The sequence below is a fragment of the Dipodomys merriami genome, unplaced genomic scaffold (genome assembly GCF_024711535.1).
Source record: "Dipodomys merriami isolate MVZ:Mamm:240054 unplaced genomic scaffold, mDipMer1.0.p SCAF_10, whole genome shotgun sequence".
In the NCBI taxonomy this organism is placed as follows: Eukaryota; Metazoa; Chordata; class Mammalia; order Rodentia; family Heteromyidae; genus Dipodomys; species Dipodomys merriami.
In genome coordinates this window covers 27,630,111-27,656,239 of record NW_027202271.1, presented here as the reverse complement: position 1 = coordinate 27,656,239, position 26,129 = coordinate 27,630,111, and the positions used below count along the sequence as shown (strand labels likewise).

Sequence of the window (26,129 nt, the reverse complement as noted above, 5' to 3'; positions counted from 1 at the left end):
AAAAGTGGAATCCAGGGTGTAATTAATTAAAAATGAAAGCTTTATCAGCAAAGGTCACGAATAAATAAATGACAGCTGCCATCTGCCCAGCAGAAGCTCAGCAGGTGTATTTCAGAAGCTGCCCCCTAGACCTGACCTGCCTGTGGCTATTCTGGCTTACGCCAGAGTCAGTAGAGAGGTCTGTGTCATCTCAGGCGCAACCAGGCACTCAGAAGATTTTCATTTTAACAAGCTTATATCGATCGAGATCTAATTGTTCCACTGAACACCAGATGGGTTGCAGTAGGAAGGAGACACTGGGATCATGTAAATGAGAAGCAGATGACCCATATGGCATGTCTGAGGAAACCGCGACAGATGAAAAATGGCAGCCCAGGCAGAGAGGGAGGCCCAACTCTTGTATTCCCAAGGCAAAAAAAAAAAAAAAAAATGTACCTTTCTACCTGGGACACTTACCTCTTCACCAAGAAAACAATGAAGGTTTCCCGAAGGACAGAGACTTAGAGAAGGAGCTGTTACTCTCTTCTCATGATTTGCAGATTTCTCTAGTTATAGTCAAAGGTGGAATGCCCTCCTTTCTGGAAAAGGATGAGCTTGCTTTATAGAATCATTCTAAGGACTGGGGGCAAAGGTGTCTCCCTTGTAAAGCACTTGATTAGCATGTGCAAGGCCTTGGGTTCCATCCCAGCACCACAAAAATAATAATAATTGGTTAACCTCAGAAAGATGAGATGGAATGATCCAGCCAGATTAACATTCCTTAAATCCTGGACATGAGTGTTCTTGTCCACATAAGGCCAAGTTAAATTTTAGAGTTCTTACCCTATAAAGAATCATTTGAAATAGTAATTCCTTTGGATGATCAATTTGTTTGTACAAAGGATTAGCTTAAGCCAGATGATTGTTCTTTGATCCAAAGTGGGTAGGATTTGAAGAGAGAGGTGACATGAGCTTCAGCACCTTAATCTGTCTCCTTTGGCCTTGAGGACACTTCTTTCCATACCCAGAGTTTACGGTTTACCTGTATTTTCCAGTCGTCATGCCAATCCGTGATATTAGGGTTTCCTATATCTCTGAGTTCCTTCATGTCTAACCCAAACAAGGCAAAAAAATGCTATCTGTGATTGTTTTAGTGCCATCATTAAAAGTAAACAGAGGAGCTGTGGTGCAAGCTGCAGAGTGCCAGTCATGAGCAAAAAAAACTAAGGGACAGCACCTAAGCCCTCAGTTCAAGCCTCAGTACCAGAAGAAGGAAAAAAGTATTACTGTGCCAGCTACATGGATACAAGACAAAAATCCTTGCACTGAAGGGGCTTATAATCTATTAGAGAAGATAAGGTATAAAAAACATGAGAAAAGTAAAAACAAAATAGCAATACATACAGAAAAAAAAAAAAGCAGAACCCAGGAATACTGGCCAAGCTTTCAGGCAGGTAGGTGGTTTTGAGAATCAGTCTGGCCAATTTGGAAATAACTTCATGAGGGGGAGGCTGGGCAGATGGGAGAGGCTCTTCTAGGGGGGTTGATTGCAACTGGATTTATATAAAATGAATTAATTTACTATTTCTAATTAGGGAGGCAATGTCATTGAAGGTCATTTGCAGTGACACAGTTTTGACTTCTATCACTGCCCTCACTCCCAACTCTTTTTTTGGGGGGGGTCCGGTTGTGGGGCCTGAACTCTGGGCCTGGGCACTGTCCCTCAGCTCTTCAGCTCAAGGCTAGCACTCTACCATTTGAGCCATAGCGCCACTTCCGGCTTTTTTCTTTTTGCTTGTGTGGTGCTGGGGAATCTAACCCAGGACCTCAGGCATGCAAGGCAAGCGCTCTACCACTGAGCCACCTTCCCAGCCCTCATTCCCAACTCTTAATGTAGAACTCAAGATTGACTACAAGTTCTAGGGCAGCCAGCACTGTGATGTGATGGTAAAGAGAGTGTGAAGGTCCTGAAACCCAGTAATTCCATGCTATTTCTTCTTTCCAATATTCCTTTTTTTAAAAATCAATCCTTCCAAATAATAGTCAATGAAGGAAGTAGTAAGGAATGATTAGCAAAATGGAATTGGATAGAACTAGAACAAATCATGTTGAGCAAGGTAAACCAAGATCAGAGAGACAAATGATGAACATGTTCTCTCTGACATTCGGAAGTTAGATTAAAACGCAATGGGACATGACAAATTACACAGGATTGTAGATACTCACATACAGTGAGACCTAAGAGGATAGTCTTAGGAGAGATTCACAATGCTGCAATACCCAAACACTTCTTCATAAATATAGAAAATAATATGCGTATCCAAAGATATGGAAACAAAAGATGTATAATTTTTTCCTTTTTATGATGATTCTGCATTCTTATATATGATATATTCACGTGCACATCTGTGGGAGGGTGAGGGAGGGCACAGAATCTGAGGGAAAAGGGTGAAAGAATCAGCAATGGACTGCAATGGACATTGATGAAAGTGAATTATGCACTTCATGGGTGGAGATGGGAATGGGAAAGAATGAGGGAACAGATCACACTGTAGGAAAAGAAATGTACTTATTAACTGATACATGTAAATGTAACCCCTCTGTGTATCACCTCTATAATAACAATAAATTTAAAAAAAAAAAACAAGAATGGGGGCTGGGAAGGTGGCTCAGTGGTAGAGTGCTTGCTTTGCATGCATGAGGCCCTGGGTTCCATTCTTCAGCACCACAGGCGGAAGTGGTGCTGTGGCTGTTGAGGGACAGCACTTAGGCTCCACGACCAACAAAAACAAGAACAACTAGCAAAGATTTTTGACCCTTCCCCTGGCTTCTGAAGATAATTTGAGTGAAAACAGTAAAAGCCAAAATGCCCAAATGGCAGGAAACATAAATGAGAGGGAATGAGAAAGATCTGGCTGGAGTATCTTAGAATATTTGGGATCTGCATCCATTCCTAGAGAATCAGCAATCTAAGGGTCTAGCAACAAAACATGCTTCTCTTTATTTTGTTTTATAGTGTTCTAAAAGAAAGAAGTACAGCAAGAGGAGGAGGGCTAAGTCAGGATGATCATGAAATCATGAATTTGAGGCCAACTTGAGCCAAGTAGTAAGATCTTGTCTCAAAAGAAAAAGAGCCAAAAATAAATATACAAAACAATTATTTTTTTAAAAAAGGTTAAAAGAAAATTCCCTAGGTAATCGTACATCCAGAGCAGGACTTGCAGAATGTAACAGGCAGGCAGCACGAGTAGACAGGACCTATAGAGTCTCATCCATGCTCTTAGACTGATCATATCCTACGAGACAGGAGCTTTGCTGTATGCACCTGTTAGGCTTCCTTATTATGTTGAGAAGAAAGTGGAAAACAGATCTGGACTATAGAAGATGAGTCCACTGAAGTAATGTTGTCTGTTTTGTAGAAGTGACCAGCTGGATGTAGGCGATTACATCAAAGCAGTGAATGGGATCAACCTGGCCAAATTCCGCCATGATGAGATCATAAGCTTGCTGAAGAATGTTGGGGAACGAGTAGTTCTTGAAGTGGAGTATGAACTTCCACCAGTCTGTAAGTAATTACAACTCAGTGGCAGACTACACAATGCTTCCGCAAGCGATTGGATTCTTTTTTTTTTTTCCATTTTGCCATCAGTGTCTTGTTACAGCAATGGCAAAGCAGCATTTTCGATACTTAAATGCTATGTGAATTGAAAATTGAATAATCTCTTCAAGAAGAACATAAAAATCACAGGTAACAATGAAATCATCTGGCATACCCTGATCCAGTAAGGTGATCTGTGAGCATCATTTTGGTTACTTAAGCTATTTTAATAAACTGTGATTATATTTAAAATTTTTTGAGCATTAAGTTCTGTGAAAGCTTTGTGCTTAGGTTAAGGAAAAGCATATTCCAGCAAGTTTTACATTAACTCTGTATAGATATTTATACCTAAAATGTAAAGGTATCTTCAATCACATTATTGTTAAGTAATAATAATAGTAATAACCGGCCATCAATGCATTTAGAATACTTACTAAATATGTTGCACTGGTTTATGTAATTCTCACCACATAGAAGGGTCAACGAAGACAAACTTTAGCATCAAATGTCCAGAACTAGTCCAGTGTGATGGCTCACGCCCAGCACTCAGAAGGATTGCGATTCAGCACCAACCTGAGCAAAAGCAAAAAGTTCTAGACCTGATCTCAAGTAATAAAAATATCATCATGGTGGTACATAGCTGATATCCTGTGTGAAAAATGCAAATAGCAACATAGGTGGTTCAGACCAACAACACCCTATTCAATAACTTTTTTAAATAAAATAAAAAAGAGTTGGGGGGTAAGGGTATTCGATTAAGAGGTAGATCATCTCTGTCTAGCAAGTTAAGGGCCATGAATCTGAAGTCAAGTACCACAAAATATACCCAAGCTCCAAGCCCAGCTTCACCTTTTACCAGCTGTGTTCCTTTGAAGAAGTTGCTTAAACTTTCTGCTCATTTCTCCATCTTTCAAATAGAAATAATATTAATTCTGACTCAGATATTTGATAGGGAAATAACAGTAGCTAGCCCAATAAAAAGGTTTTGATAAATAATTGACCAACCACTACTACAAGATATGCACATTACCATTCTTTTTGTCATTTTATAGAGACTTAAACAGCTTTCCCAAATTGGTAGGGTGCAAAGTACATATTTAAATGGGGAGTGCCTGACTCCAAAGTCCATGCATTTATTCTTGTGAAGTATGCCTTATGTTACATGCTGCTGCTGCCCTGCCTTTAAGCCATGCATTTCTAGCACCAGTTCTCTGCTTAAGCTATCCTAGAAGGCTCTCCTAATGAACACTCAGACTGATTATAAACAGGTGGTAATAATTCATTTGGCTAGTAATTAACTAGCATTTTCTGTATTCCAGATACCACTACATTTTAGGAAACTGGGGTGCATTCTATGAGTTTGCATTCTAACAGGGGAAGACAGGAAAATAAAACTATAATAAGTGAATTATGTAGTTGAGGTCATGAAACCCATAGGAAAAAGAAATCAGAGGAAGGATAGGGCTCGGGAAGTGTAGGAGCAGGGTGGCACTACAGTTTTAAACAGGATAGGTAAGATTAGTCACTGAGAAGACATTAGTCCTAACTTGATGGGGAGAGTGACTGTGTAAATTTCTATATGTTGAGAGTTCCAGGAAGAAGGAACCGCCAATGCTACATTCAAAAATGCAAGAATATACCTGAGATTGTTTGGGGCAAATCAGAAAGGCATGTGGCTCAAGCGGAATGGCCACAAAGAGAATTAGGAGATGAGGTCAGAGTTATCTTAAGGTATCACATATCCTGGTTGCTGGTTGGAAACACCTCAGGTTACACTCTGAATGAAATAGAAAGCCACAGTATGCTTTGAAACTGAAGAAAAACATCACCTGGCTTGTGTTTCAAAGGCTCTCTCTAGATGCTGTGCTGGGAAGAACTACAGGGCAGGGAGTAAAGGCAAAGACTGGGAGACAAGTTAGCTGGTTACTGTCACAGTGCAGCTGAGTGATAGTGGTGGAGATGGTGAAAAGCAATCAAGATTCTGGATCTATTTTAAAAGTAGTATAACACCCCAATGTTTTTATCCTGAGTAAATGGAAGGATGGAGTACTCTACAGCTGAAACAAGAATGTGGCAAGAGCTGACTTGTTGCGGGGGTTGGGGGGGCAGGGATCAGAAAGGTATTATTCAAAATACTACCTTTGAAATCTGTGTTGTTGGTTTTGTGGCCTCGAGTATGTTATTTAAGTTCTCTGAGCCTTAAGTTTCCCACCTGTAAAAATGGCTAGAGCCACTATTGGATGTTTCTGAGAATTTACTCACATAATCATTTACACATTGTTACATACCTGGGAAATAACTAAAACTATTCACCCTTAATATTATACAACAAAAACAACAACAACTACTACTATGACTACTATACTATACTACTGCTACTATGCTGAAATTACTGTGCTTTCTTGAACCTTAGAAAGGTCGGTTTGCTTCAAAATCACAATCTCCCTTGCTAAGGAGTTAACCGGATATCTGAGCCAGTGTTCCCTAATTACCCATTTGCACTTTGCTGGATATGTAAATATCAGTAAAACACAGCCCCTTGCTAGTAGATCTTAGCATGAAGCCCACCGTGGAGATTTGCCCAGTATCACCTGTGACTCCCAGATGCGAGCCGAGGGAAGACTCAAGGAAATAGTGACAATCCAGTAGGAAGGGATTATTCGACACACAGGTGCATTCGGAAGGCGAGATGATACAGCGTAATGCACACATTAAACCACAGATTGGAGTTTCTGGCAAACAACGGGAAAAACAGAGAGACCATAGATGGAGATGGGGCCAATGAAGAAAGCAAAAACCACTGTGACAAGGATCAAGGATAGCATCAACTGTGCTATCAGGAGTCCTCAGAGACTCAAAACATGATTTCGTTTTTCTTTTGTATTTTTCCCCTATGGTTTATCCCCTGTTGTCACTGTACCTGATTTTGGTACCTTGGGTATTTGCATATATGTTTATCTGAATTAGGGAAGGGAAGGGGAACAACAAAATGGTGAGACAAAGGACAAAGAAGTAACCAGTGCAACAGTGATACTCACAAGACAATATGTTGGAAATGATCCGTACAACTTTGGGGAGGGGGTTGTGGGGAAGGGAAATATGAGAAAAAATGGTGGAGGGGGTAACAAGTTCCAAAAGAAATGTACTCACTGCCTTACTTATGTAACTGTAACCCCTCTGTACATTACCTTGACAATAAAATTAAAGAAATAAAAAAAGAATACAGATGTCAGCTAGAAGCTGGGGGGGGGGAACTGCATTCAGTGGATAGACATTTCTAGAATAATCATTTGGGAAACCAAATGTAATATAGATCAGAGGCTATTACCCTGAAGGGCATGTTAGCTTTCCAAAAGAAAACCATATCCTAAATCAACATAGTATTAGTAGCGTTAAAGAGGTCAGGTGGGTAAGAGTAATGTTTATGAGTAAAAGCCCATCATGACTTGGTGATTATATCAGCTTTATTCTCTCAGGCAATAAAGCTAGTAGAAAAAAGGGAAACATACATTTAAACACCCACGTGTAGGTCTCCCTGGTAGAAATCAGACAGAAGAAATCCATTCTCCAATGATATTCCCTGTCTGTTTTTATTATGTTTGATGAAATTAATAGATACTTGAGTTCAGGGAAGTTGAAAAGATTCACGGGCCCTCACTTGGCTCCAACTGCTAGAACAAACAGCCCCCCACAACTGAGACCCTGAGACCAGAACTGCATGTTGAAAGATAAGCTGCCCAAGGTCAAAACTGTAACTCCTCTCTAGATCATAGCAATTTGAGGTCCAGCCATCCCCAGAGTTCAGAAAGAACTGAAATAAGGATATGTGTATGTGAGATCTGATAGAGAAAAAAATTTTTGAAGTTTGACCTTGGGCAATCTGCTTATCTTCCCTGAGACTCAGTTTCCTTATAAAAAGGGAAATTACTGGTCTACATTAGTTTTATCGTTCTTAACCTGGAAACTGTGTGATGATTTGAGCTTGTATCTAGAGAGAGACTGTGCCCAAAGTGGTACCTTAGGGATTTATGCATACAAATTGGTCAGGAGCAGTATCTTCCAATTTTGTGGTCACGTAACCCCTACAGAATTTTGAAATATTAAATAATCTGATCCATTTTCACCTGGCTCCTAAACTTCCTGGTTGGAAAGAACCTAATTTCTGACATGTTTATTTAAATCCTGTTTCTATATAAACCTTGAAGCTACAGATTTACCTTATTTAATTAAAGAGGTCTGCCACATAATCTGATTAGCAAAAGCACTCTTCACTGTTAACCACCCGCTGGAGAAAGCTAGCTTTAGATCAAATAAATGTGCTAACACATGGCACTGGAAAGCCCTCTTCTCAGCTCTAACCCAGACAGACAGATGTTAGGTGAGGATCGTAAATAGAGGTGGTGATGGTGAAGAAAAAGAGAGTCAAGTTTTCCCCCATGAAATTCATTCTGGGATTGAATCTCTAGGGGCACTGGTGCTCAGAAACGCTCTCCCTGTTGAGGAAAAAAAGACACACTGAGCACCTGTCAAGTTTCTCCTTATATCACTTAACCTCACCATGGAAAAAAGCAAGTCAGGCAGGAAAGGGTGGCATAATGTGGTGGTAAAGTGCAGCATTCCTACCTGCCTATGGAGGTGAAGGATGAGAGGGTGAGAGAAGAGGGCATCGTGATTTTGTAGCAGCACATGTGCATTCACATACAGAAACAAGGAACAACAGAACATGTAAATACTGAAGTTTGGCATTGTGAAATGGTTAGTATCTAGCCCTTTGATTCCTCAGCTTGCATATGTGTGAGGTAATCGGTAACATGCACCTGGCTTTATCACCAAGAGTTAGTCATACAAATTAAAACTACAGTGAACAAATCTACTTCATTTATTATAGTAAAAGGTAGTCAATACTTAACATGTATCGTTTTAAATGATGGAAAGCCATAGTGTAAGTAATTTAAAGCCGTAGATAATCCCCAAAGTCTTTATAGAGATTTTTAGCTTTGACTGTAAGATTTTGTGGTCAGCAAGATTTAGCTAAAACAAAATTTAAAATACAGTGCTTTGCATTCCCAGTACAGACATCTAGCCAACAAGGACAGGTGGCTCAGAATTAGAATTTGGTGGTATATAATTGAAAGATGATTTAACGGTTAAATAAAATAATATTTGCAAGCCATTTTGCAGAGTTCTGGGCACACAGTAGATGCTCATCAGTTATTTCTTGCCATACCCTTTGCTTTCCTCTGTTACCAATAAAATGAAAGCATCCTGTTCTTGGGTCATGGACAGTAAGAAAACATTGGTATAAAGCTAATATTGTTTTTTCGTTTAATTAAAACTATACCTCAACTCTCTCAGCTGTTTGTATGTTCTATTCCTAGTTGATTAGAATAAACTGAAATTCCCCTGATAACAAGAATATGACATTTGATTAAATCAACAGTATAGCAAAACATTTGTTCAGCTGTAGGCTTATGCTGCTTTTCAGCAGATCCAAGTTCTTATTGTACTTTATATCTTGATCTGACAGTGTGCATCCTAACTTATACCTCAGACTGTTTTGGGGGGATTTAAATATATGTATTTCTTACTCATTTCTATAATACTCCTTTAAGGATTCAGACTTTTTGATAATTGGAAATAATTTTCAAGCTGGACACAATTGGCTGCTGCCTGTAATCCTAGCTACTCAGAAGGCTGAAATCTGAGGAATATATTTCAAAGCAAGCCCAGGCCAGAAAAGTTTCTGAGACAATTATCTCCAATTAACCAGCAAAAAGCCAGAAGTCAAGCTATGGCTCAAATTGTAGAGCACCAGCCTCAAGTAAAAAAAGCTAAAAAACAGTGCCAAGGCTGAGTTCAAACCCCATTACCAGCACAAAAGAAAAATTTTAATCAGTGCTTATGCTATCAGCTATTTTCTGTTCATGGCAGGAAAAGTAGGATTTTGTTTCTTTCATCTAATGCCTTTAGTTTCTGTCTATATACCAATGTTCCTTGCTTCAATCAGGTTACATTTCAATAAACCCATCATTAATTAATAAGTTGAAATGCTGTTAACCTGTCAAACACCAGACCTTAACCAAGCTGACCTTAAACATGCTCAGGATAGTTACACTAGCCTTCAGTTAGGCAAAAACCATATAACATAAGCCTGTTTTATAATAATGTGTTGAATATCTCATGTCATTTATTGAATATTATGGTGAAAGTGAAGACCAAGTGTTATAGGGGAGTGCTTGCACACTGTCATAAAGTTGAAAATTGTAGTAGAATATTGTAAGTCACAGACCACTTATTTCTTGTTGGTAGTTATATGTAATATGGTCTTTAGGAATAAGGAACAATGTAAACATGTGTTAGTGATCATGAATATGGCATTAGATATTATGGTACAGATTTAAAGGAAAGGATCTAAAACTATCTACTGCATATCACACAAGATTTTTGTCTGTACAAACAAAAACCTACTCATGATGATAAAATATTAATTTGTGGAAATTGCATTTTAAATGCAGCCATAATATGTTATTCAATCTGATTTCATCACTGGTTTTACAAAAGCAATTTTACAGAATATTTCAGTGACTGTGTCTTCATATAACTTACAATCTCGTGCATGTGTATCACATAATTAGATATTGCAACTTAGCAATGCAGTTTCTTTTTGTGAAATGAGAACAATAAACAGGAAAACAACATAGCATGGAGATACCAAGTAAAATTAAGTAAATGTTTATTTTCTTAATACTAATATTTTGGATGTACTTAGGATTTCTTTTGCTCTACAAGTCTACAAGTCATTTGGGCATTCAATAGCTATGTATTTGTTAGAGCATCTATTTCATCACCCTAATCTATGAATCTCGAGCTGAGCATAACACTTTTCTTCCTCTACCAGATACAGAAGAAAAAAAATAAATGTAGAAATTATTTCATGATCATATCACTTTTGTATTTCACAAAGGAAACAAATACACTTGCTGAAGATTGTCTTCACCCTCTGTCTAAAAACTGTCTACATATAAGATAAGGAACTAGCTATGACGTGAGTTCCACCTGGATCTACATGAGTCACTGATAGTGTATTTGTATGTCATTACAATGAACTTCTTCTAACAAATGGTAGATGTTACCATCTTCCATTGAATTCAAATTATTGCTTCCTCATTTGTCAAGAGAAATCATATGCAAGAGTACTTGTAGTATTTTATGCCACATGAAAAAAAAGACATTTATTGTAACTTAACATTTATATCCCCCTCTCTTTTCTCCATATTCAGCTGTACAAGGATCAAGTGTTATTTTCCGAACAGTGGAGGTCACATTACATAAAGAAGGCAATACCTTTGGTTTTGTAATACGAGGTACGTTGTGGTTACTGAATATGAACCATAAAATGCTCTTGGAGAATTTGTCACAGAAATGCTAGTATTGAGAGAATAAGAAATTCATCCTCAAAAAAACTGATGATTCCATTGTGTGAAGTTAGCCTTTGGTATTTACATCTAATTTTCTTTGAATAAATCAAACAAGTAGGAATCCACGTGGAATCCAAATAATCAGCTTCATTCAAGCCATAAATGCAGGGTCAGCAGCCACTGCCAGCCTTGTCAATTCATGGTTTATCACTCCTTAAGCTTGTCCTTTGCATTTCCCTTTTCACTATATCACCAGATCAAAAATGCTGATGAGTATGGCTTGATTTGGTGTAATACGAGGATTAACCAACTGCTTAAATTAATTTCTCTTGAAATTAATTTAGCATTCTAAAATTGAGCTGAAGATAATCTAATCCTTTGGGTTCTTGTGTACATCAGCTTAACTCATTTTATTACAGAATGGCATTGATAATAAAGATTCCTAGTGACTCTAACTTGCCTGTAAAAACATTAAGTCTGAGCAATGATTCTACTTTTTATTGTTTTGTTTTTCTTACTAGCAATTTCATCCCTGAAAGATTTTTCTTACATTAACAACTCTTGATTCCTAGTATGAAAATGAGGTTTAATTCAGAATTATATAAATACCAGAACATTTTTAACATTACACATTTCTCAGTTGCTGTTTTTACTCTGTATTTCACCAAAGTCAAAATTCTATCAAAAATTATTATTAAAATGCTAATTAAGCCAGGTACCAGTGTTCATGCCTATAATCCTAGGTACTTGGGAGGTTGAGATCTAGATGGTTGCAGTTCAAGGCCAGCCTGGGCAGGAAAGTTGTAAGCCTCTTGTTAATCAATACCTGAATGCAATGGTGTATGCCTTCCATCTCAAGCTATAGGGGAAGCTGGGATTGAGAAAAATGTGGTTCTATGCTAACCTAAACAAAGAAAAGTTTGTGAGACTCCATCTCAATGGAAGAAGGCTGGGTGTGAAAGGATACACCTATAATCCTAGATACAGTGGGAAGCCTAAAGTAGGATGATCAGGGTCCAGGAATGTACATTGATAAATTGATACCTTCTCTAAAAAGTAAATCATGTATACAAAAGGATTGCGATGTGCTTCAGTGTTAGAACACCTGCATAACAAGAGTGAAGTCCTGGTATCAAATACCAGTACTGTCAAAACTAAAAAAAGAATTTAATTAAGATTATACATCTTAATAAGTATTACATACATGGAAGATTAAAAGAAATGTGTCCACTTGCACAAAACTAAAAGCATTAATTAACATTACATGTCTTAATTAGTGCACATGCATGAAAATCTAAAAGAAAAGAAATACCAAAAAAAGGAAGAAAGACATACCAACTTCTTTTAAGTGACTGATTTTAAATGTTGTTCTAATCTGGATCAATCATTTAGCAAGTCAGTCTGTCAACTCTTTATTACTCTGAAGTACTCTGAAGTCATAAGACAAGATCATAGAGTCATAAAGAGGATGATGAACTAGGATCTCATGAAGTTTTGACCAGTGATGGTTATGTTTTTCTCACCAAAGCCTATTTTAATAGGAACAATAGACCTCAAGATCATTGACCAAAAACATGCCCAACTGTATGTGTAAAATAATGAGCTAAACCTGATCAAAGTTAATGTGCAAAGAATTCAGATTGAAAGTGGTCTACACAAACCTGTTATTGCAATATAAATGTGAAGAAGTGCTTTTGCATCACAGACATACAAGCCTAGTCATTGAAAATGCAGCAAAAAGTACTGCTAATGCACATATTTATCTTTAGTCACTGTAAGGTTAATCAATAACACCAAATTGCTAACAGAAAAGCTAAGCCAGTAGTCATTTATCATTAAGATAAAAATAGAAGCAATTGAGTTTCATGAATACCTCAAGACAATTGATGACATAATATTACCAGTATGTTCATTTCACAGTGTAGAAATTTTAAATCTCAAAATACCCAAGAGCCTAGAATATATATGGGTATATGGGTAGTACTTAATTCGTGAACAAAGGACCAATTGAGTTTTGACAAATTTATATGAACCAAATTTAAGACCAGCCCTGTGTATTTCAAGCAAAAGCTAGGATAGCACAGACTGGATGAGTTGTGTGAAGACATTCTGTATCAAAAAAGAGAATTTACAGTAAATCACCTTCTATCTTCAAACATGTAGACGTTTGAAAATTCCTGAGGAATGATTTTCTTTGTCCAAAATTTAAGAACCCATTGCAATTGACTTGATATGTCTGCCAACCTTGCCCCAATATTTTTGAATTCTCCCCTTTTAATAGAAACTGCTTCAGCAACTTAATTTTTTTTTAATTTTAACTTTTACTTTATGTCAGATTGTAGACCTAGTTATAGGCTAGGTTGATCAACACAGGGTATATATGCTTGCACTTTGTTGATGACTGTTAACTCTTCTTATTGGAATAGAGCTTGTAATTAGTAGATATTTTGCTGTATGAGTTGTGCATGTTTTACATCACCTTATGACAGCCATATATTTCTTGAGAAGTGACCACTTCAAAAATAGAACCTTACAAATTGAATACAACCTTGAAGGCTATCATGCCAGAAGGAAATTTTTACATGTTTCTTCCCACACATCAACACATGCATTACAGTCTCTAAGCTGGTGGTTTGGAAGTGAATGTTTTTAATGGCAACAATAAAAAGCATATTTTTAAAGCTGTATGCCTTTTCTTTGCTAGGGGGAGCCCATGATGATCGAAATAAATCTCGTCCAGTTGTGATAACGTGTGTTCGTCCTGGAGGGCCTGCTGACAGGTGAGCTTCATCATGCTGTATCACTAGCCAAAACAGATTAAATAGAACTTGAGAGTTTGATGTAGAAATTGATTCATAAATGTTATACCGAAAGAGAGGTATTAGGTAAATACATTAGCATGTGAAAAGTCAGAAGAGTTTGGGCTGTGGAATCACAGAAAAATAAGATTTGCTGCCAGATTCTACATTTGTTATACTTTATCTTTCGTGAGTAACTTGGTTCTGAGCTCTTCCATTGTCTGTGTATACAATCCTAACTCCCTTTCAGGTTGGCTCATTTTTTTTCTTTTATTGTGAAAATACCGTACAGAGGGGTTACAATTACATGGGCAAGATAATGAGTACATTTCTTATCAAGCATTGTTGCCTCCTCCTTTGTTTCCCCTTCCCATCCCTTCCCAACTCCCACCCACGCTCACCCCCACCACCAAAGTTGTAAAGTTCATTTTTCGACAAAACGACTTGTACATCTCATTGTTGCAGTGGGTCCACCTGTATCCCTATTTAAACGATTTGTCTTTACCCTTCCCTTCCACAGATTATACCAACATCAAATATAATGAGAGCAGGGGTTATACCGTGGGGGAGGGACATACAAAGCAACAAAGATATCATCTTATAAATATGTTAAAAACAATCACATGAAAGAAAAACATTTGAATACTTACCTTGGGGTTCATTTCACCTAACGTCAACTTATCTGACCTTTTCTGCTTTTCTCAGACATATACTAGTTATTGCAAATAAGGGAAACCATGGGACCTATGTTTCTTTAGGGCTAGCTTACTTCACTTAGTATACTTTTTTCCAAGTCTTTCCATTTCCTAACAAATGGGGCAATGTCATTCTTTCTGATGGAGGCATAGAATTCCATTGTGTATATGTACCACATTTTCTTGATCCATTCATCTACTTAGGGGTATCTGGGTTGGTTCCATATCTTAGGTATGGTAAAGCTTCTGCATGGCAAAGGACATAGCTAGCAAGATCAATAGATCATGGATTGGGAGAAGATCTTCACTAGCCATACAATGGACAAGGGTCTCATATCTAAAATATACCTGGAACTCAAAAAATTAAATCCCCCAACAACAAATCCTCAAAGAAACAACTGCCCAATAAATAAGTGGGCTAAAGACTTAAAGAGAAACTTCTCTGAAGAGGAAAGAAGGATGGCCAATAGACACATGAAGAAATGCTCAACCCCTCCAGCCATAAAAGAAATGCAAATTAAAACAACATTGAGATACCACCTCACCCCAGTTAGAATGGCTATAATCAAGAACTCTAATAACAACACATGCTGGAGGGGATGTGGACAGAAGGGAACCTTACTGCATTGTTGGTGGGAGTGTAAACTTGTTCACCCACTTTGGAAAGTAGTATAGAGGTTCCTCAAAAGACTCCACATAGAGCTCCCCTATGACCCAGCAATCCCACTTTTGGGCATTTACCCAAATGATCACAAACAAGACCATACTAAAGCTATCAGGTTGGCTCATTTTTATCAAAGGGGAAGACAATATGGTGTTTCTGTCACATAGGAGGTGCTTATGGAAGCAGCTAGCTCTTTCAAGGCAGGCCCTGGAATTCATCTCTCACCGGCTAACTTCTCAGTCTTGGGAGGCTGAGAGTGGGTGATCGTTTCTGTGATCAGCAAGCTTGTCAGTATTAGTTTCTCCCCTTGATGATGATTCTGAATGTCAGAATGGAAGTGACCCAGGGTGACTTTTAGACAAATGGAAGGAGGGTTGTCAGTCTCTAGAGTTTTATCCCTTACATTTCCCTTCCTTGAGAATGTGGATATTTGAAGCACAGGCTTCTGCACTTTGAAGCACAGGCTTCTGCTTTATTGGATTGAGTTATATGTGTAAGAGGTGATTTAGTTTCTTTTTTTTTTTTTTTATCCGGTCGTGTGGGCTGAATTCTGGGCCTGGGCGCTGTCCCTCAGCTCTTCAGCTCAAGGCTAGCGCTTTACCACTTGAGCCACAGCGCCATTTCCAACTTTTTTCTGCTTATGTGGTGCTGAGGAATCGAACCCAGGGCCTCATACATGCGAGGCAAGCACTCTACCGCTGAGCCAACTTCCCAGCCCTAATTTAGTTTCTTTCATGTTATTTTTCCACAACAAAAGCCAACTCCATATTGATTGAAAAACACAGCTCCAGCCAGTAGACATTGTTGAAGAGTAAGACAAAAATGTACTAATTGCTTCTGTGTCTTCCTCGAACCTATATATATATATTTGTTTTTAAAGCTAGATATAGGGGTGTGGTGGGGTCAAGGGAAAAGGTGCAGATAAAAGAAGAGGAGAAAAATGTTTACAAACAAGACCACACTAAAGCTACCAGCACAACTATGTTTATTGCAGCATTATTTACCATAGCTAAGATATGGAACCAACCCAGATGCCCCTCAGTAGATGAATGGATCAAGAAAATGTGGTATATATACACAATGGAATTCTATGCCTCCATCAGAAAGAATGACATTTCCCCATTTGTTAGGAAATGGAAAGGTTTGGAAAAAATTATATTAAGTGAAGTAAGCCAGGCCCAAAGAAGCATAGGTCCCATGGTTTCCCTTATTTGCAATATCTAGTATAGGTATGAGTCAAGCGGAAAAGGTCAGATAATGTGATGTTAGGAAAATGAACCCTTAAATATGTATTTTAATGTTTTCGTTTCTTTCATGCATGTGTTTCTAACGCATTTATAAGATTATTTCTTTGTTGCTTTGTATGTCCCTCCCCCACAGTGTAACCCCCGCTTTCACTATATCTGATGTCAGTATAACATGTGGAGGAGATGGGGACAAACAAGTCGTTTAAGGATTCAGGTGGACCTGTTGCAACAATGAGAAGTACAAAATGTCATGTCAAAACCAGCTTTACAATGTCGGTGTGGGGGGGGAGGGGGGTATAATTGGGTGGGGGGAGGGGGGAGGCGGGGAAGGGAAGTGAAGGGTAAACAAAGGAGGAGGCTGCAATGCTTGGTAAGAAATGTACGCATTACCCTGCCCATGTAATTGTAACCCCTCTGTACAGTATGTTCTCAAATAAAATAAAATACAATTAAAAAAAAAAAAGAAGAGGAGAAGGGGGACAGGAAATGCAGACAAAAATCCCATATATGTCCTATAAAATTAAGAAGAGTAAGTGAAGGGGGTAGGTAGAGGGATGACAATGTTGAAAGGGGTGACATTGATCAAGATACATTGTATATAGCTATAAACTGCTTTTAAATGGCAACTCCTTTGTCAACTTTCTTAAAGATAATAAAGTATTTATAAAACTAGATGTAGTAACACTAATATTAAGCGTGTACCACAGGCGAGAAATTGTGCCTTATTTGACTAACGGTCTCACAGATGACAAAGCAGAGGCCCAGGATGTTAGTCACTGCCAGTTGTTGGTAGAAGATCTATAGAATTCAATTCTATGTGTATTTTCTTCCAAACCTCACTGATAGCTCGCTTTTGCAAGGGATAAGATTTCATATAACATATGAGAATAAAAAGACACTGATTTCTCACCCATATCACATACATTTACTTTGGAAAGGGTAACACAGAAAACATTGCCTTTTCCCTATCCATGCTTCTCTAGGAATTATCCTATCTGGTGAAAATAAAAGCATATCCATTTCTTTTTTTTTAATTTAATTTTATTTTATTTGTGAACATACTGTACAGAGGAGTTACAATTACATGGGCAGGATAATGCGTACATTTCTTACCAAGCATTGCAGCCTCCTCCTTTGTTTACCCTTCATATCCCTTCCCAACCCCCCCCTACCCCCCATCCCAATCCTTCTCCTTCCCCCCCCCTCCCACCGACGTTGTAAAGCTCATTTTGGACATGACAACTTGTACTTCTCATTGTTGCAACAGGTCCACCTGTATCCTTAAACAACTGGTTTTTCCCCATCTCCTCCACAAGTTATACTGACATCAAATATAGTGAAAGCAGGGGTTATACTGTGGGGGAGGGACATACAAAGCAACAAAGAGATAATCTTATAAATGCATTAGAAACACATGCATGAAAGAAAAAAACATTAAAATACACATCTAAGGGTTCATTTTCCTGACATCACATTATCTGACCTTTTCCGCTTGACTCATACATATACTAGATATTGCAAATAAGGGAAACCATGGGACCTATGCTTCTTTGGGCCTGGCTTACTTCACTTAATATAATTTTTTCCAAACCTTTCCATTTCCTAACAAATGGGGCAATGTCATTCTTTCTGATGGAGGCATAGAATTCCATTGTGTATATATACCACATTTTCTTGATCCATTCATCTACTGAGGGGCATCTGGGTTGGTTCCATATCTTAGCTATGGTAAATAATGCTGCAATAAACATTGTTGTGCTGGTAGCTTTAGTGTGGTCTTGTTTGTAAACATTTGGGTAAATGCCCAAAAGTGGGATTGCTGGGTCATAGGGGAGTTCTATGTGAAGTCTTTTGAGGAACCTCCATACTGCTTTCCAAAGTGGTTGAACAAGTTTACATTCCCACCAACAATGAAGTAAAGTTCCTTTCTGTCCACATCCCCTCCAGCATCTGTTGTTGTTAGAGTTCTTGATTTTTGCCGTTCTAACTGGAGTGAGGTGATATCTCAATGTTGTTTTGATTTGCATTTCTTTTATGGCTAGGGATGTTGAACATTTTTTCATGTGTCTATTGGCCATCCTTCTTTCTTCTTCAGAGAAGTTTCTCTTTAAGTCTTTCGCCCACTTATTTATTGGGCAGTTGTTTCTTTGAGGATTTGTTTTTGGGGGGTTTAATTTTTTGAGTTCCAAGTATATTTTAGATATGAGACCCTTGTCCGTTGGCATATCCATTTCTTAGTCACACTTAGGGTTAGGGTTAGCAGGAATTCCAGAAACAGTCTAAAATTCATGAGCATTGTATTTTCTCAAATGAACTGAGAACATATGGAACTGTGTGCATTGAAGATAAAACAGTTACAGTCAGCTACATGAAAGATGTTTTAATTTTTTTGTTTAAGATCATTTGTATTTCCCCCCAATTCTAAGTGTGTAAATCTGGCATTTGATTGTTTTTTCATCCCCTACATGAAGTGGGGAGGGTATATTCTGGACAACACTCTGGCTCTGTCTCCATCCTATCACTAATGACCTGAGTCATCAACTCTCAATGCCTTGAGATTCTATATCACAGCAGGGTTTGCCTACTTCTTCCAAGGAATGTGAGACTGAATCAATTTAATGATCCCCAAATGGCTTTATAAATCAGTAGGGAAATTTACAGACTAGGAAAATTCTCCCAGCCTTCCCTTTCCACTTGGGTTCACTGGTAATAAATTGGGTGAAGTTAGAAGGCTTTTCTGCTCACCTGGATTTGGAGAGAAGCAGGTGAATGCTTTCTTTTTCCTGGGCCCCATAAATCAATTTTAGACTCAAAGGCAGAAAACTTAGAAAAGGGAAAATGAACCTTTCTTGCTTTTGTGCTCCAAGAGTTGACTGTGGGTAGTTAGGCTATTTGCTAATGTGCGGTTATTTTCTCATTACTAATTTTTGCATTGCTGCAACTTACTGTTCAGGGTTACCTCTTTACACTCTTGCTGTCACCTAAAAGACAGGCAAAGGGCCTTACTCATGTAACTGTAACCCCTCTGTGCAGTATCTTTACAATAAAAATATATATACAAAAAGAAGATAGGCAAAAGGAAGGATTGTCTAGTGTTTGCCTTACGAATGTAACTGTAACCCCTCCTCTTTACAGTATCTTTACAATAAAAAATATATACAAAAATAGATAGGCAAAAGGAAGGACTGTCTAGTGTGTGTGAAAGAATGCCTTTGGCTAAGTAACTATGGATACTATGCCTCGTGGTACTAAATTAATAAAGGCTATTCCTCTATTCTCTCTCTAGGGAAGGAACTATCAAACCTGGTGATAGACTGCTCAGTGTGGATGGAATTCGACTTCTTGGAACCACACATGCTGAAGCCATGAGTATTCTTAAACAATGTGGACAAGAAGCAACGCTGCTGATAGAATATGATGTCTCCGTGATGGGTATGTCAGAGTCTGAAGAGCGTGACCTCTTCCATGCTAGGTCCTGTCACTGGCCTAATGAACCAGCATGGATTAAGCATGTGTTTTTCTGCTTCCTGTAGCACACAGAATTCCACCCATGCTATATCACCTTACCTTGTTTGAGTTTAGGAACAAAAGGAATGATACTTTTTGGTGGTGTAAGAGGCTCAAGTCAGTAGGTTCCATCATGATGTCGTGTTCTGTCTGTGTCTCACCAAGCAATCACATTTCTCTATGGATCATCATTTGGCAGTTAAATACCTTTCTCCACTAGAACACAGAAATAGCATTACTAACTTGAGGATTATGAGTTCTTCTTTTACTACCTAAAGACTGCAGCAGTGGGATATTTCTTTCCATCTTGTATCTTCACAGAATAAAGCCAGCTTCATAGAATTAACAGAAACCAACATTTATTTCAACATCAAACTTAAGGAAGGAAAGGAAATATGTAACACCACTGATTAAAATCAAAACACATGCAGTATTCTTTCTTTAAAAATTGGCTTTAATAGTAAATCTATTCCTATAAGTAGAATACAATGGAAAGATGTTCTCTTGGTTTCCCGAGTTGCTTGAAATTTGAAATTTAAGATGGCATGACAGGTGGTATGATATCAGATTAATATGAAAAGTTCCCAGATGAATATTCCCTTTGCTTACTTTTTCTTTTTCCTTCTTCCCTACTTTCTTTTCTTTCTGTACTTATGTGGCATTTGAATTAATTTCAGTAGATGATTTGGTTCTGTTTTGAACTCTACTCATTTTCCACTGTTGATTTGGAACATATAACTTTCCTTGGCATCTCAAATGGAGACTACCAATGCCCATTTAATTTACCCTTTTTTTTGCAGTACTGAAGTGTGAACTCAAGACCTTTTGCTTGCTAGATAGGGGCTCTACCACTAAGCCATACCTTCACTGCCCCACCCCTTTTTTCTTTTTTGCAGGTCCTGGAGCTCAAACTCTGGGCATGGGTGCTGTGCCTGAGTTCCTTTTTGCTCAACACTAGCACTCTTAACACTTTGAGCCACAGTGCTACTCCTAGCCTTTCCTGTAATTAAGCCTTTCCTGTAATTAATTGGAGATAAGACTCTCAGAAGCTTTCCTGCCCAAGCTGGCTTCAAACCATGATACTCAGATGTCAGCCTCCCAAGTAGCCAGAATTACAAGTGTGAGCTACTGGTGTCTGGCTCCTTCAACCCTTTTTAAATGCACTGGTCATTTTTGAGATAGGATCTCACTCTCTGCCTGGACCACCTCTGCTATTTTATTCTTCCTGTCAATGCTGGGATGAGAGGCTTGAGCCACTAAGAACTTTTCTGCCTAGATTTGTCTAAAACCACCATCTATATTTTAGCCTCTCACATTGCTAGGATTACAGCATGAGTCACCAGTGTCCATCCCAAAGCCTATTTTAAAAAGGAATTACAAAGGGAACATGGGATTGTACAACAAAAATATAGTGAAATTGATGAGACAAGTGGATCATTAAAATTAAAAAATCAAACAGATTGTTGACAGGTGTAGCTTTTCAGTGTAAAACATTTATTGAGCTAAGTAACACACACTAGGAATACAGAGGTACAGAAAACAAAACAGCCTTACTCTAGGAGGATTGCAATCAATAAGAAAGGTAGTAGACAAGAATATTACCAAACCAATTAACACTCAAGTGTGATCATCACTATAAAGCACATGCAGAGTTCTGGTTGTCTTATTTTCTAAAAAGCAAATAGATTAATTTCCTTAGGCAATTTTGACAATGGTTCTGAATTATGTTTCAGAAGTGGATATCCAGGTCAATACTTGAGTCTTTGATGGAGTAATACGCAATTATTTCAAGAATATTTTTCTGAACATCAGTGTTGGGTCAATATTAGAGAGTCAAGGTGTAGAAAATGTACCAAATTTGAACTGACTTTTAACTTTCCCTATAATTAAAAAAAGTCACAATTCTCTAATAGTTGTTTATTCTAAAATATTCTTCCTTTGAAAAAACCCTAGAAAGCAGTCAATCTTCTTGATAGCTGGATAAAATAAGACTCACTGTAGTATAATCTAAATGAATTTTCTTAATAAGGAAGAATATCTACCATGATCCTAATAGATTTGAAACACAACCAACAAATTGTTGTAGCTGATAATAAAGATGAGAAGATAACTAAAATGTTGGGCACGGTTGTGCCCCAATGTCTAGTATACCATGCCAAATCTTTCAAATAGAGCATGGGCCCCATTCCAATCCACCTCCTCATTGTTCCTAATGTATTTGGATTACTCAGTGTCTCTGGTTTTCCTTTTAAAACAGAAAGAGCAGCCTGCAGTGATTTTTTTTGGCCTTTTGAGAATACATTTTCCTTTGCTTTAATTATCTGTGTATGCTTCTAGTGTAACACCAGGTACCACAGACCCTATGGGGGTACTAGCCAACTCATCTTTATTTGCTTATTTCCAAAACACTTCGCATGGAGCCTTCAGACACACAAAGGAGTCACTTCATAATAAGTAATCAATTTATTTGCTCATAGATTAGCTGTCTTTGTAGCCAATCATCTTCAAGTAGGTTTGTGTAGAAAGTATCAAAACATCAATGTTTATACTGTAGATTCAAAGTGAAGTTATTCCATGATTGATATAGTTTCATCCTATACTGCAGAGTAGCATCATAAAATGGTAAATCATAACATTGCTTAATCTACCTACAGTGCTTTTCTGAAACCTAAAAGTCTCTAGCTTTCCCTTTAACTATCATTTTTCTGCTCATCTTCAAACCTTTCCTTACATTAACTTGGATTATTCAAGCATGCACAACTAGAATACTGAGGAAAAAATTGAACTTTTCTTTACACAGACTCTATGGTACTACATCTCTGCCAAATGATATATATATATATATCTATATACATATAAATATGTATATAGATATATATATTCCTTACACTAGGCATTCAATCCTGAGCAAACACAAAATTGTCATTTTCAAGAAATTATTTTTTAAAATAGATTTTATTATCTTTAAGTATTTGTACAAAGGAGTTGCCAGTCAACAAGATCAATGTCACTCTTTTAGATTCTCCCCTATCCTTCCCAATACTACCCTTTCCCTCAATTTTCTAATTTTCAAGGATATTAAGAAATTGTTTATTCAGGATGGATCTGAAAGTTGTGAGTCTTCAAGAGATAATAAGTCCTTCTATAATTAAAAAATAGATATTTTCATTATCACATCACAGCTAGTTATTATCTGGGTTTTCCATTTTACATTTATAATATCAAGATCAATATGTGCAATTTATGCCAGTGAATTTTCATTCACTAGTCCCAGGAGCAAATTAACCTGTTTGTTTGGTTATATTTTTATTTTTTGTACTTTTTTATTGTAAAAATGCTGTACAGAGGGGTTACAGTTACGTGAGCAAGGTAATGAGTACATTTCCTATTGAGCATTGTTGCCTCCTCCTTTGTTTTCCCCCTACCATCCCTTCCTCCCCACCTCCACAACTACCCCTGCCCCCCACCGAGGTTGTAAAGTTCGTTTTCAACATAGTGTCTTGTACTATATTTTTATTTTGGCACTACTGAAGTTTGAACTCAGGGCTTCCCATTTGTCAGGCACGTGCTCTACCACTTGATCCACACTTCCAGCTCTTTTTTGCCTTGAACTCAGGACCAGAGTGCAGTCCCTGAGCCTCACTGTGCTCAAAGCTTACACTCCACCACTGGAGTCACAGCTCCACTCCACTTCCAACTTTTTCTGAGTAGTTTATTGAATATATGAGTCACAGTCTTCCCTGCTGGGGCTGCCTTCAAACCATGATCCTCAGATCTCAGCCTCCTGAGTAGGATTACGGGCATGAGCCCCAGGCATCTGGCTCCAGACCTTTCTTTTTTTGGGGGGGGGGGGTCTGGTTGTGGGGCCTGAACTCTAGGCCTGGGCACTGTCTCTCAGCTCTTCAGCTCAAGGCTAGCGCTCTACCACTTGAGCCACAGCGCCACTATCGGCTTTTTTCTTTTTGCTTATGTGGTGCTGGGGAATCGAACCCAGGGCCTCATGCATGCAAGGCAAGCGCTCTACCACTGAGCCACCTTCCCAGCCCCGCTCCAGACCTTTTTTACTGAGTTATTTCTGAGGTAGAGTCTTGAGTTTTTGTAGAGTCTGCCTTGGACTCTGCAATCTTTCTACCTATGGTGTCCCACAAGCTAGAATCACACTCTCCACCATTTTCAGCATATTAATTTAGGTGGAGTCTTGCTAACTTTTTGTTTAGGCTGGCCTCGAACTTTGATCTTCCTAATCTCTCCTTCTCAAGTAGCTGAAACACTGCACTAGATTTCTCCAAAATTGATTTCTTATAAATGATATTAAATAAACTGAAAGCTGGATTTTTCTTGTAGACTACCAGCATAGCTTCCTCTTCTTCACAAAAGATATCATAAACAAGAGTCCAGAGTTGCCTGCACAAGTCTATAATTTTCAAATGGAAGCAGTTTTTTTATATAAAAATGGCCAGAGAACAAGACCAGTGGAGGCTGAGATCTAAGGATCTCAGTTTAAAGCCAGCCCAGGCAAGGAAAGTGCATGAGACTCTTATCTCCAATTAACCCGCAAAAAGGCAGAAATGGAGTTGTGTCTCAAGCAGTAGAGTGCCAGCCTTGAGCAGAGAAAACTAAGAGCTCAAGGCCCCAGTACAGGGGTGCACACACACGCACACACATGCACATACACACACACACACACACACACACACACACACACACACACACAATCAAAGAATATAATCAACAATTATGGGAATGCCATTATGAAACCCTTTACCAGGTGAGGCCTAGCTGCATTCACTGATTGGGATCAGGTTGTTGGCAGAATGAAGTTCCTCAGAGTAGAAGTTCTCAGGCCTCCCATTTCCTTACTGATTTCAGCCCATCTCTGCCTGGAGATCACCCATTTTCCTACTCACATACCCTTTTCCTCTCCACACCAGGAAAGAAGTCCCGAGTCCTTCCCATGCTTTATATTTCTCTGCTTTTCTCTACTACCCTCTTCCTTCTCTACCACTAGCTGCAGAAAATTCTCTACATTTAAAGACTTACCTGAATATATTAGGCCCATCACATAATCTCTCTTCTTTTAGATCAACTGTGCCAGGATAGAATTCAATCATAGGAATGATATATCAATACTTTCATGGCATCTGGGGAAAGGGTGTAAAATAGTAGGGTGTGAATTCAGAAACTCTGCCTACCATAAGGGCTCCCTACTAAAACCAAGAAGATATAAGAGTATAGTAGATAAGAAATATCAGCAGCTAGAAGTACTGGTGGTATTGAGGTTTGAACTCATGGTATTACACTTGACAGAAACTCTATGACATGAACTGAACCTCCTCCAGTTATTTTTGAGATGGAGTCTTAAAATATTTTTTTAGGTAAAAAGTAGTTTTTCACTGTAAATAGGATAACTGATGCTTGCCACCACACCTAGCTTTTTCAGTTAACATGAGATCTCAAGATTTTTTGTCTGGGTTGGCTTCAAAACGTATTTCCTATCTCTACTTCCTGATTATAAGTGTGACTCACTAGTACCCAGCCACACAAATCCTTATAGATGGTAAACCAGACTAATTCCAGCACCTAGCAAGGTACCTGGCACAAAATAAGCTCTCAGGTATATCTTTTATCTCGCTGAATTATTAGACAAAAAAAGGTGATACAGTGTCTCAAAACTGTATATACTATGTATGTGATTCATCTAGAATAGGGAAAGTTGATAATTTTCTAGTTCTATTTCATTTCTGATTAACTGATAGTGGCCATCTGAAGCACTTGTTGAGGAAGGATTTGGAAGGTTGTAGGAAGCTCAGTGGACAAGATCGTTGTGATCACTTACACTGTCTAGTAGCTAGAGTATCACTAGCCTTTTGATCTAGCTACTAGACCATAAGGAATTCAACTTTAGAGGCCTTCTCTGGTAAATTCTGAAAATGAAATACATTAACAGAATAAACAAAAATAAATGCATAAGCAAAATAACACTGCATCCTATCAACCAGAAGTTCATTCTAGAAGCTTAGTACTATAATAGGTACTAAGGAGACAAATACTACTAGAATAGGTATATACCTATTCTAGTAGTATTTGTCTCCTTAGACCAATAATTCTATACCTAAATTGTCTTAAAAGCCCAGTGGATTATAGTTTAAGTAGTATTCTTTGTGATAGAATCAGAAAATTCTGACAAATCTTTTGGACCACTACTCCACACTTGTGACACATG

The 26,129-nt window shown here is 38.1% G+C and overlaps 1 protein-coding gene across 15 annotated transcripts in view; it reads left to right on the top strand.

Annotated features, from left to right (window-relative positions):
* Positions 1–26,129, top strand: part of Grip1 (glutamate receptor interacting protein 1) — a 620,737-nt gene that overhangs the window by 490,239 nt on the left and 104,369 nt on the right. For all 15 annotated transcript variants that reach the window (XM_069988240.1, XM_069988259.1, XM_069988213.1 and 12 more), the window contains 4 exons: positions 3,399–3,544; positions 10,858–10,941; positions 13,700–13,775; positions 19,686–19,831. In XM_069988240.1, the coding sequence (XP_069844341.1) occupies positions 3,399–3,544; positions 10,858–10,941; positions 13,700–13,775; positions 19,686–19,831 (452 nt within the window). The remainder of the gene's footprint in view (positions 1–3,398; positions 3,545–10,857; positions 10,942–13,699; positions 13,776–19,685; positions 19,832–26,129) is intronic.